The 12,751-nt window shown below is 40.6% G+C and overlaps 1 protein-coding gene across 1 annotated transcript in view; it reads left to right on the forward strand.

Moving 5' to 3' along the window:
* ZIM2 (zinc finger imprinted 2) overlaps positions 1–11,856 on the forward strand; it is a 120,698-nt gene extending 108,842 nt beyond the window's left edge. Inside the window, 4 exon segments of the mRNA XM_060130138.1 lie at positions 6,921–7,022; positions 8,948–9,118; positions 9,314–9,406; positions 11,000–11,856. Coding sequence (XP_059986121.1) covers positions 6,921–7,022; positions 8,948–9,118; positions 9,314–9,406; positions 11,000–11,856 — 1,223 coding nt within the window.
* Positions 11,857–12,751: the final 895 nt, after the last annotated feature.

Genomic DNA, 12,751 nt, shown 5'->3' on the forward strand with positions numbered 1-12,751 from the left:
CGGCACACCCCTCCTTTCCCAGACTGGCAGCTCTTTTCTGCGCTTCCTCTTTAGCTTGCCCCACTCCTCAGCTCTGCCCCTGCACTCTGCCTTGCCTTGCTTTGCTCCCTTTCTCTTGCCTCAGCACCTCTCTTCTGTTTGCTCCCTTCAGTCCCTGCTTCCTCCTCCCACCACAGCCTCTGCCCACCTGGGATCTCTTGGTCTCCGCCCCCTTCTCCCTCCACTCTCATCCCCATTTCTCTGGAAGTTCTTCCCTACTCAGAAATCAAGCAACCTACCATCACTCATACTTTTTTTTTTTAGGAACTCTTGAGCTTTTTTTTAGTGTTTAACATATTAGCTGCTTTTGTCACTACCTTCTAACATGCTTCCCTGGAGAACCGGGTTGCGGGGGCGTGGGCGTGGGGGTGAGATAGAAGGGGCTATTTGGGTAGAAAGGATAGAAAGTATAAATACTACCTTTCTCCTTTCAGGAAATTTACTTGCTGCCCTCTTTCGTTTCAAAATTCATAATATTTTTGCATTAACTTACATAATACATCTATTTTCGTCTTACTATAAAACATGTTTCTTAATAGTAGACTTAAAAATTGATTCTTCAGGATGGTATGCCTCGTGATTTTCAGCTCCCACCTTATTTAAACCTTACAGCAACATGAGAAAAAAGGTCTTTCTTCTTTTTCCTTATTTTCACAGATGAGAGAAGCTAAATTTATTTATTTATTTATTTTTAATTAATTTTTGGCTGCATTGGGTCTTAGTTGCTGCATGTGGGCTTTCTCTAGTTGTGGCGAGCAGGGGCTACTCTTGGTTGCGGTATGCGGGCTTCTCATTGCGGTGGCTTCTTTTGTTGCGGAGCATGGGCTCTAGGTGCGCGGGTTTCAGTAGTTGTGGCACACAGGCTCAGCAGTTGTGGCTCGTTGGCTCTGGAGCGCAGCCTCAGTAGTTGTGGCGCACAGGCTTAGTTGCTCCGCAGCATGTGGGATCTTCCCGGACCAGGGCTGGAATCCATGTCCCTTGCATTGTCAGGTGTATTCTTAACCACTGCACCACCAGGGAAGTCCCGAGAAAAGCTAAATTTAGAAAGGTGCTACTAATTACCCACGTTTCCACATCATTTTGTGTAGATGGCTAATGTTCCAAAATGAAGAAACCATTTACTTCCCGTATGTCAAGTAAATATTTAATAATGAATGTTTAAAGTGGAAATGAAATTATTCTTCTAAGGAACTTTTTGGTGAATGGAGAAATCAGAAGTGCAGTTATGAATTATTTTAAAAATAATCGAAACAGGAGTGGTGACTTCCCCTAAATTTGATATATAACCAAAATTAACAGCTTTCAATAGTCAGGAAAGAATGAAATAAATTAGGCATTTGTTTCAGGAGATTCCCAAAGTCCCACAAACAAACTGATAAAACTCTAAAGGAACCAGGAGTAAGAAAATAATAAAGATAAGTGAAACTAATACGTGAGAAAACAAAAATAATGGCATTGGAAGTAGCAGGTACTTGGGATGAGTGGCAATAATGAAAAAAATAGCAGTAATTAACAAAAAAGACAAACTAGGAATAAAGCAACATTGATTATAGACAGGATAAAGTTGTGTACTTAGGATATTTCAAATTCTCAATCATGTGTTAATATATTTCAACTTCAAGCAAATGGATGATTTTCCTGGAAAAGTATTTTTTAAAAATTGGATTCAAGAAATAGAAAACCTGAGCAGACCAATGAGCATTACAAAGCACCGAACAAAGTTATTAATTGGTTGACATCAGAGAGCCTTTTGCCCAGATGGCTTTAGTGGTATCAAGAGTTAAAAAATAAAGTTTGAGTAAAAAAAATGTTAGGAAGAAAAACAATGTGCCAACAACTACTGAGGTATGTGGTTAAAAGTTGGATGCTAAGGGATGTAGGATTAGGATAAGACTGAGCTCCAAAAGATAAATATTTAAGGGAAGCAGAATCAAGAATTTATGTAAAAGAGAGAAAAGGAGGGATGCTGAGGGTGCCCTCTGAGGAGACAGAGCCATGAGCTTCTTTTCAGTACCTGTGTCCTGGAGGGCCTTGACTATTCAAGGTCTTGCTTTCCCTCTTTGGGCCAGGAGAAAGGATTGTGACTCTCTGCTCTAGCTTTGGACCTGGCTAGTCTTGGGAGGCAGGCTGGCAGGATTTCACAGTCATTTCCACTACTCCTTTCTCAGGATCCTTCCCTGGAGGCTGCAGACCTAGAAATTCAATTCAGGGGGCCTCATACATCCCAAGAAGGAAGCGATAGCAAATTTAATAATTGGTGGTAGGTGGGAAAGGTTTTAGAAAAAATTATACTCTTCTCATACCTTATCCCAGACTAAATTCCAGCTAAAGAATTAAAATGAAATGTTTAAAGAAATAAGAAAATATATTTAAATATTTAACTGATCTCTGAATGGGTAGTGATAAATTGGACTTTGAAATATTAAAATTCTATGAAGACTAAAGAGAAAGTGTGGCATGGTTGGAATTTTTTTTTAAGCAAATAGGTCAAAGAGTGAATATCCTTTATTTATATGGAGCCTTTACCAATCAGCAATAGGAAAAAAGGGCAAAGGATAGGAGCAATGTATAATTGGCCAATAAATCTGAAAAAAGTAGTAAGCTCTATTATTAATCAAAGGAAATGCAAAATTAAAGAATAAAATATATCTTTAATTTGTCTTATTGGCAACAGATTTTGAGAAATGATAATGTTCTTGGCTGGCAGAACTAGTTACATAATTTGCAGGGTGGAGTGCAAAATGAAAAAGTGGGGCCCCTTGTTTAAAATATGTAAAGTCTCAAGACAGCAACAAGAGAGCATTAAATTAAGCTTGAGCCCTTCTGAGGCTCTGTGTGACTGCACTGGTTACATGCCCATGAAGCTGGCCTATTGACGTGCAGGGTGGGTATGTAATCTTATATATTGAGATTGGAAGAAGAAATTGGTGGAAGCCTTTGGGAGGAAAATTTGGCAGATTGTGTTAAGAACTTTTTAAAAAGTTCATACCCTTTGTCCAGGTAATTTCACTTTTAGGAATCTGTCCTAGAAGGGAAATATCAGAGATGTGGACAAATACTTAGTTTCAGTGGTGTTCACTCATTATGATTTATAATAATGAAAACCAAAAATGCCTTCAAACAGAAAAACTGCTTGTCATATAAATCACAGGTGCATGTTTTTTAGTGGAGAGGAGAAAAGAAAAAAGGAAATGTTTCCCCCAAGTGGCAATTTTGTTCGTGATTTCATAGAGTGCAAATTTTATAGAAGAAAAGTATTTTTTATTTTCCTGATCACAGAAGATAGAAGGTTCATTGTAGGACATTTGAAATTAGGAAGTAGTTTTGAGGGAGAAAGTATAAAATCACCAGTAAAAATAATTTGTAGTCTCACTGCTCATAGATAACCCCTTTGGTGTGGTATTTTGGTTTACTTTCCAGTTTTTTTTCCTGTGCTTTATATGGTTGAGTATACATTCTATATTCAGGTTTGTTTCCTGCTTTTTCACTTAATATTACAACCTAGATATTTCCCCACGACTGTAACACAGCTAAAAAATTTTTAGTCAAATATAATACAGAAAAAGGCACAAACCATTAGTATATAGCTCAGTTTTCACAAAACGAACACACTGTGTCCATGTCATGAGTTCCTGGATTAAGAAAATAGACCATTACCAGCTTTCCAGAAACGTCTTATGTTGTCCCCTCCCAGTCATTACCACTGCCCCCCGAATCTCAGTCCCAACTGTTACCACCCTTCTGACTTCTAACACCTTAGACTTGTTTTGCTTGTTCTTGACCTGTGTACAAATGGACTCATGTAATGTGGACCTTTTTTTGAGCCTGATTTCTTTTACTCAACAGCAAGATGCATCCATATTCTCAATTCTGTTTAGAATTCCACTGTTATGAATATACCATTCTGTGGTTCTGTCTCCTCTCAAACGCTTAACTATCATCTGAGTTTTTCATTTTGAATATTCTGGAGGGTGTGTAGTGATATCTCATTGTGGTTTTAATTCAGATTTCTCTGATAACTAATGAAGTTGAGCCCTGTTTCATATATTTACAGCCATTTAGCTGTCTTCTTTTGTGCAGTACCTGCTCAGATCTTTTAACCTTTTTGCTCTTGTTTTGTTTGCCTTTTTCTTACTGATTTGTATGATTTCTTTATATATTTTGCATATGAATCCAGTTCTTTGTAGGATGTATGTTTTGTAAGGATCTTTCCTCATTCTGTATTAACTCATTTAAATTCACTTTTTTTTTTTTTTTTTTTTTGCGGTATGCGGGCCTCTCACTGTTGTGGCCTCTCCCATTGCGGAGCACAGGCTCCGGACGCGCAGGCTCAGCAACCATGGCTCACGGGCCTAGCCGCTCCGCAGCATGTGGGATCTTCCTGGACCGGGGCACAAACCCGTGTCCCCTGCATCGGCAGGTGGACTCTCAACCACTGCGCCACCAGGGAAGCCCCAAATTCACTTTTTTAAGTGACATTCTTCTGTGATTCATCAGTTAGTTCAGTTCATTGTGGTTTGGGGTTCAAGCCTCTTTTCCCTTCACTGCCATTTCTGAAATTTTTCTAACCTGTGCCTGTGGATCTTCTAGACCTGGTACTGTGACTGAGGCAGCATCCTGTCTGTAGATGTGCAAATCTATGTGAATGTTCATTTAGACATTTGTGTGAAAAGAGCTAACTTCCTTTGCTTCAAATAACCTCTGCTGTCCAGTCCTAACTGTAGAAGCCATTTGTGAGTCTCTCCGTGTAATTTCTGGAGGTCCTGAGGTTTCTGAATCCTTTCTTCATCTGGTACAACTCTAAACACCATCTTCCACAGCAGTGTGTTCTGAAACAGCCTGCCTTTTAGAGTATTTCCATCCTTTGAAGGGCCAAGCTGTAAAGATGCTGCACATGACAGGTTTTGGATATCTTGAGGAATCCCCAGCTCATTCATCTACACGATCAAGAAAAAAATCCAGAAACCATCTGCATAAGAAACCTAGGGGCTCTGAAAGTTTCTCACCAAAAGTTTAGGCATTTTCAATACCTGTCAGTGACTGGGCCTCACCAAGCTGTGAGCCAAATCCAGGAGCTCTGCTGGCAATGGCTGGCAATGGCTGCAGAGACCCACACCAAGGAGCAGATGATAGAGCAACTGGTGCTGGAGCAGTTTCTGAATACTCTGCCAGAGGAGGTTCAGACATGGGTGAGGTCAAAACAGCCCAAGAGCAGCAAGGAAGCAGGAAACCTGGGGGCAAACTTGATCCAAGCGTGTGCGGAGAGAGGTGAGAGAGGAAAGAAGCAACTGGCTGTTTGCATTTATTGAACATTTGCTGTATACCTGGCATGTAATAGGGAGCTTAATAAAGATTTGTTGAATGACTGAACAAATGAATTTTATAATCCAGTCTAATCTGCCTAATCTTGTGTGAAATGGAAGAAATTAGGGGTTTGGCTTTTGCTTATTTATTATTTCTCTAGGAGTACCCCTTCCCTCCAGCTTTGTTCCCCCTCCCTTCCACATTTCTTATTAAGCCTGAACTTCAGTATCAACACAAAAGACCACACAGCCAAAAAAAAAAAAAAAAAGAGGGCATAAAATGTGGGAGATATGAGGCCTGGAAATTTAACTTCTGTTAAAATTTGACTTGTCTCTTAGAAACTCAAGTTACTAGATTGGAACTAAGGGCATTTCAATAATGAGAGAAGAAAGCTGTTCACTCCTAATAGTCCTTTGAATAAAATTGATACTAAAAACAAAGTATTGTTTGGGTATATATAGAGAGAGACAAGGAGAGAAAGACAAGGGAACAAGACTTGGGTGTGGACCAGTGCGATGGGTTAATTACATTTAAAAGTATAAACAAATTTGAAATAAACATGAGGGTCATGCATGGCTGAATACTGATGTATCATGAATTAAGGATTCTGATCAGTCCTGTGCACCTGCATTCCTTAAAAGAATTTTGAAGATGTTAATAGTGAACATGTTGGACACTTAAAATGTACTACATTCTAGGTATTTTATAATATTCATTTACTTCTCTTAATAGCCCTTGAAATAGGTATTACCCTCCTTCCATAAATGAGGAGACAGAGGCACAAAAACGTTGAATGACTGGCCCCTGGTCCTACGGTTAGTAATTGGCAGTCAGGATTCAGCTGGGAGGCTGGCACCAGCGTCTGTGCTCTTAATCACGGTGTTACACTGCCTCCAGTGGACATGTGGGATATTGTCCCACGTTGGTTTTAAACTTGGCCAAAGGCACAGCCTTTGATGGAGCTGGAATCCAGGGGAAAGGAAAGAGCTCTCTAAGATATGAGAAAAAAATTACAGATTAATGAAAGATACACTTAGAAAGAGACTGCAGGCAAGGAAGGCCTTCAAGGTTCAAGTTTCTGTAGGGAAGGTGGTGGTTGTATTCTAGATCAGTGAGTGAAAAAGATGTAGGGAAAGCTTAGTAATAAGAGTTGCCATTTTAAAAAAATGCATGCTGTGTGCTTTACATATGTAATGTTTAATCCTTACAGGAACCCTTAGAAGTAGAGGTCTTATCATTTTCATGTTACAACTGGGAAACTGAGGTTCTCTGGTAACTGAATGGACGGTGAGGCTAGGACCACTGATATAAATAAAGAGGAACTCCTGCTTTATTTTGAAGGTACTGAGAAGCAATGGAAGAGTTTAGAGGTGGAAGATAACCAGAACTCTTTTCTGGAACTTGCCATATTGAGCTGAGAAATGATTTCTGTGGTCTTTCTCTTGTCATAGGAAGTCCAGGACTGCTGCTCCGTCCCGTGGCAGGACAGGATGGCGTGGGGGTGGCAGGCTACTCTCTGTGCCTATGGGCGCTGCCTGACTGGACTCAATTCCATGGTCATTTCTGCTCCCTTCTAGGTTTCCCTGCTCGGGACTCTGTCCTTGCAGAAAAGAGAAACACCGAAGAACAACAAAAGAAGGGCACAACGATGTTTGACAGTATACCATCTGCTAGATCTCAGGTGAGTCGGGCTTTCTTCTGATTTAGTTCTCCAATATGGGGACCTCACCTTCCTGATTTCCAGACATTCCCCGTCTAATTAAACCACATCCTCATTTCCTCAAAGTCTTTATATAAACATCACCTAACTGAGCCTCTTCCTGGCTTTCGTATAAAAAATGTTCTTCTGACCCTTTGTATTCCCCTTCCCTGCTTTATTTTTCTCTGTCACACTTATGACCACCCCACATACTATATCTTTAACGTTGTTCCTCTTTTCCTATCTTTTGAATTAATTTTTCATTGTTTAGTATTCCATTTTATCTCCACTTTTGGCTTAGTCAAAACCACCCTCATGTGGTTTGTACTGTTATTATGCTCCTTTTTATATATGAAATAAATGGCAGCTATTACAGGGACATGATACTGTTGTGAGGTGTTTTTTTTTTAATTTGCTCAATGTTCTTGTTAAATCACATTTTGAAACCTAGAAGAAATTAATATGCTACACTTCCTTTAGAACCAGAAAAGAATTCATGGGAGGGAGGTGACGATTAGGAAAAAAATTGTCTAAAAATGCTCCTTGAGGGAGAGATGGGGGGAAAAAAGTTGAGAAACACTGTCCTAGATGATCTATTCCTGAGAGTAGCCCTCTGTCCTTACAGTGTCCATGTCAAGGATCCCAAGTGAAGATGCCCACAGGGACTACTGAGGTAATATAAACGAATACCGTATGTAAGTGGGTGGATTATGACAAACTGGGGGGGCACCTGCCCCATCTAAGGGGAAGCTATGACTCGGCTTCAGCTGATGGTACCGTGTGAGAACGTGGGTCCCGATCCCCAGATCTCCTGATTTTCTTAAAGAGAAGCCAAAAATCCAGTTAATAATTTGAAATATACAATTTTTTTGGTGTTGGCAGCTAATATGAATTTTGAAGAAAGAATTTAAAAAAACACACGTGAGCCAAATAAATCCCTCTATAGGAGCTGGGCAGCCAGTACATGCCCTCGAGTTTAAGTCATATGTTCATTGATCTGCATAATGTTTCCATAAAAACACAAAAGATGTATATTAGTAAAATGGGTATCATAGTCTTATGTAGTCTTCTAATATCTGCTTTTTAAATTCACCCTTCGGTTACCAAAATTGTTGCATGTAACTGTAGTTAATTAGTTTGTATTGCTGGAATACTATTCCATGGTATGACTATACCATAATATATTTATTTCTTCTACTATAAATGAATGTTTGGGTCTTTTCCATATTTTGGATGTTATAAGACAGATGTTATGAACATATCTATCTCCAAGTACACATGAGCAAATATACCTAGGAACAGAATTTCCGAGTCCAAAGTGGTTTACTAATTTACATTTCCCTTAGCATCTTATAAGAGGCCCCAAGGGTCCACATTTAAGACAATATTTTGTATTGTCAGACTTCTTAATTTTTGTCAGTTGAATGGGTATAAAATCATACTTTGTCATTTTGAAATGTATTTTCTTATTTATTAATAAGATCGAATATCTCTTCATATTTATGAGCTCTTTGTGTTTTATGGATGAGTCACTGAGGCTTAACCTATCCATTCTCATAAAGCTTGTTAGAAAGAACCAGACCCAGAATCTAAACCCAACTGTCTCTGATTCCTGAGGTTGAGGTATACTGCTCGGCTTTTAATTATTTGCATTTTTTCTTTCTTTATAAAGTGACTTAAAAGGATTTTTCTCCTGCATCCCAAATCTGTCAAAATTAGCAGCAGGAACTATCTCAGAAATGTTCTCACTTCTCTCAGACTATAAGACAAAGAAAGGCATCTTTCTAAGTCCCTAGAAATAATCTAAGTGGATTAGAACACTTGGATTAGAAGGTTTCTGCTGGTCTGAACATCTGCTTCATGGTCAGTCCCCTCTCATCAGGCACCTTTCCCCCTCCTTGGGATAATTCCTAGATTTCAATCATTTAAGAGTGTGTCTGGTATTTTAGGGGCTGGTGACTTTCAAGGATGTGGCTGTGGACTTCAGTCCAGAGGAATTAACCTACCTTACTGCTGCTCAGAGGAAACTCTACCGGGAAGTGATGCTGGAAAATTATAGGAACCTGGGCTCCCTAGGTAAGCTGTGATGACCAAAATTGTCTCCAGACATTGCCATATGTCCCTAGTGGCAAAATCATTGGAAACAGGCTTCATTTTTCTTCTGTTTAAATTTGCATTTTCCTTATTATCTCACCGTCTTTATAACCCAGGTTGGGAGTTCCTGTGGGTACAGGACAGAACCCCCAAGTTATGAGTCTCCTTCTTCAACAGGGTACCAGTTCCCTAAACCTGACATTATCTCAAGGCTGGAAGCGGAGGAGTCACGTGCAGTGGAGGAAGACAGCAGTACAATGATATGTCAAGGTGAGTAGTGAGACAGGAATCGTGGGAAGACAACCCCGGTCAGCCAGGAGGGGCCTGGGAGCTGTTCCCCAAAGCCCTCTCAGCTCAGGGCGAAGGTTGGTAAGTGCTCTCACCTCAGGGGTTCATGCCGCTTCCCCACATCACATGCACTCAGTACTTCTTTCATCTCCTCTCTGAAGCTCATCTCTTCCTGCAGCATGAGTTCCTCTCCTGCGCAGCTCCAGGGAGGCCAGTTTCCCTTTTCTCTAGTGTTCCAACATGAATGAATGCATTCATTCATGCCTTTCCTCTGGCAGCTAGAAATCAGGTCTTTCCTCTTTAACTGAGACAAGCAAAAAACCTTGGCGTGATACCTTTTTCCAGCCCCACTCAGGGGGTTGCCTTTATAAAGCACAAACTTTTGACCAGCTTCTTACCACCCTCAAAGGAAAATCCAAACTTTTAGCAAAACATTTAAATCCATCCCAATCTGGCCTAAAATTCACATCCCACCCTCATCTCTCACAGATATTCCAAGTAGAAACCTGTGTTGCTGGCTCCCCAGGACTGTGTATTTTCACAGTTCAGTGTCTTTGCTCAGGATGTTTTATAAGCTTGCCACCCACTTCACTGCTTACTGAGCCCTAATGCCATCCCCTCCGTTGAGTTTTGCCTGTTCCTAAGTGGAATCAACCCCCACCCCCATCTCTTCTCCTGTAGTCATTTATAGCTTGATTGGGGTCCTTTTTACAGACTTATTATGACCATCTGGTTGGATAATGCTTTGCTCAAAATAGACATTTAATAAATGGTGAATTGAAGGGAATGGGGTAAGATTAGAGATTGGGAGCCAAGAAAAGAGTTAGAATCCTTTTGCTTTATTCTGAGCAAGAGGTTGTTGGCCTGTTTACTCCAGTGTTTCCCTAATGGTCCTGTAGAACTATGGTAATAGGCGTTCTTTAAAAAAAAAAAAAAAGTGTTCCATGATGAGATCAGTTAGAGAAATGCTGCATACTATATTTCCCCTCTTCGGAATTTGAGATGCCAATTAAAGGTTCTGAAGAGTCCTACAGGATTGAAAGCTGCTTGACTTGGATCCTATGATATCTCCCACGTTGACTTGACAGTGGAATCCCTTTATTGCCACAGCTATTAGTTGCTTGGAATAGTAGTAATTTGCCAAGCATGGTCTGGATGCAGACAAACCCCAATCCCAGCTCTTTCTCTGGTTTCCTCCTTGTTCTCCTGTCTGTGTCTCTGGCATCTTTGTCAACGTTCAGTCCTCCTGGATGGTCTCTTTTCTGCCTCATCCTCACCCTTCCTTGCTTACTGTCCTTTCCATCCTCCCATTCTCTCCTTAGGTTCCCAGAAAACTCTCAAACCTCTTTAAGAACTGTTCTGCTATGTTTGGTCTCTTTCTTCTGTTTCTACTACAATGATGTGTCTCTCTGAGTAAAAATAGTAGAGGAACTTTTACATTGCTTTTAGATTGGGAGAAAAAACCTGAAACCAAGGATCTAACTCCAGAGCAAAGCCTGCCTATAGAAAAATCATCCTCAGGGGCAGGAAGACAGGATTTGGACGTAGGTAACTTCTGGTGTGTCTGTGCAGAAGAGTCTTCTCCCGATGATCCATTGGGTTTGCACCAGGTCAAACAGGAGAAACTTTTGAGTCCGGTAAAAATGAATGACCCCAAGACCCTTCCTCAGGAAAGAAGCCATGACCGTGATCAATTTGAGAGACGCTTAGATCTTACTAAACAGTCAGAGGGTCTTCTAGGAAAGGATCCCCAGCAACGCACTCCTCCTGGAATTTGCACCAGTCCCCAGCCGGTAGACAGCAGGCCTTTCGTCCAAGAGAACAAACACAACAGACGTGAATTTTGTGAAAGAAGCTTTAGTACCCAGTTGGCCCGTGAGAGACACGAGCAGATCCATACAGGGAAGAAACCCTTTGAATGTAAACAGTGTGGAGAAGCCTTCTACTTCATGGCACACCTCACCAGACATCAGAAGACTCATTCACGTGAGAAGTCCCCTGGGTGCAATGAAGATGGAAAGTCTTTCACTCAGCGTGCAAATATCAATGGCTGCATAAGAATTCATAGTCAGGAGGACTACTATGAATGTTTCCAGTGTGGCAAAGCTTTTATCCAGGATGTGCATCTTTTTCAACATCTCAAAGCCCATGAGGCAGCAAAAGCCCTTCCACCCACGTTGCCCCGAAACAAGACACATTTAATTCGATATCAGCGGAAACGTAACCATGTCGGAGAGAGAGCCTGTCAGTGTTGTGACTGTGGCAGAGTCTTCATTTGGAATTCCCATCTCATTCAGCACTACAGAATTCATGCTCAAGAGAGGCCTTACCAGTGTCAGCTGTGTGGGAAGTGTTTCAGCTTACCCTCCTGCCTCACTCAACATTATCAACTCCATTCTCAAGAGAAACCGGTTGAGCGCAGTTACTGTTGAAAAACCTTGACTCAGAACATTCTCAACACTTTTGACCTTCCCCTGGAGAGAGACCCTTTGAGTGCTCTGAATATGAGAAGGTCTTCCACCAGCCCTCACACCTTGTTAACAACTTGAAAATTTTTCGTGGTGTGGTCAGAAAACAGAGAATGGTTGCAAGAGGTTAAAACAATCTTTTTGCAAAGGGAGAGTCAGCACATGTGTCAGTCACCCAGGCAAAAAACCTTACAAAGAATATTTTTGTTGCATAGTAAAGAAGCTAATAGATTTTGCCCTTCTTTGGTGTTATCCATAGAATGGAGAACCTTGATTTTGACATCCTGACAGAAAACTTGCAACTGGTAGTTGGGCTCCAGACAGGAACTCTGTTGGCTAAATTACTACAGAAGTGTTTACATACAGTATCTTTACCACATGGGATGTATCAGCAGAGGGCATGGTAAAAAGATTTTTGAGGTGTGCCTATGTTGATTCATCCACAAAGCTGAAGTAATTGGTAATATGTTTACACAGTACTTGATTTACAAAACATTGCCAAATATATTTGATCTTTTAAGGAATGCTGCATTGTACCTAGTATGAGGATATTTATTTCATTTTTACAGGTGTAGCAAACTTGAAACTCCAAGTTGTCATTTGATTTAACCTGGGTTGTAAGTGATGGAGTAAGAACTGAACCCCAGTGTGGTTTGGTTAGGTTTGGCTTTTGAGATTCCATGAGATATTTATTTTATATCTTGATGCTCAACCCAGGTTTGTTTTATTCCTGCCATACCCCTCTGAAGAATAGGTACAGTACTATACTGACTGCAGCCGTCTTCCTTTTTAGTAATCCCAACATTATTTCACATTAAATCAGATGGGGACACTTGTAGTATAAGGGGTTCAGAAAGCT

Source organism: Lagenorhynchus albirostris, chromosome 19 (assembly GCF_949774975.1).
Source record: "Lagenorhynchus albirostris chromosome 19, mLagAlb1.1, whole genome shotgun sequence".
NCBI lineage: Eukaryota > Metazoa > Chordata > Mammalia > Artiodactyla > Delphinidae > Lagenorhynchus > Lagenorhynchus albirostris.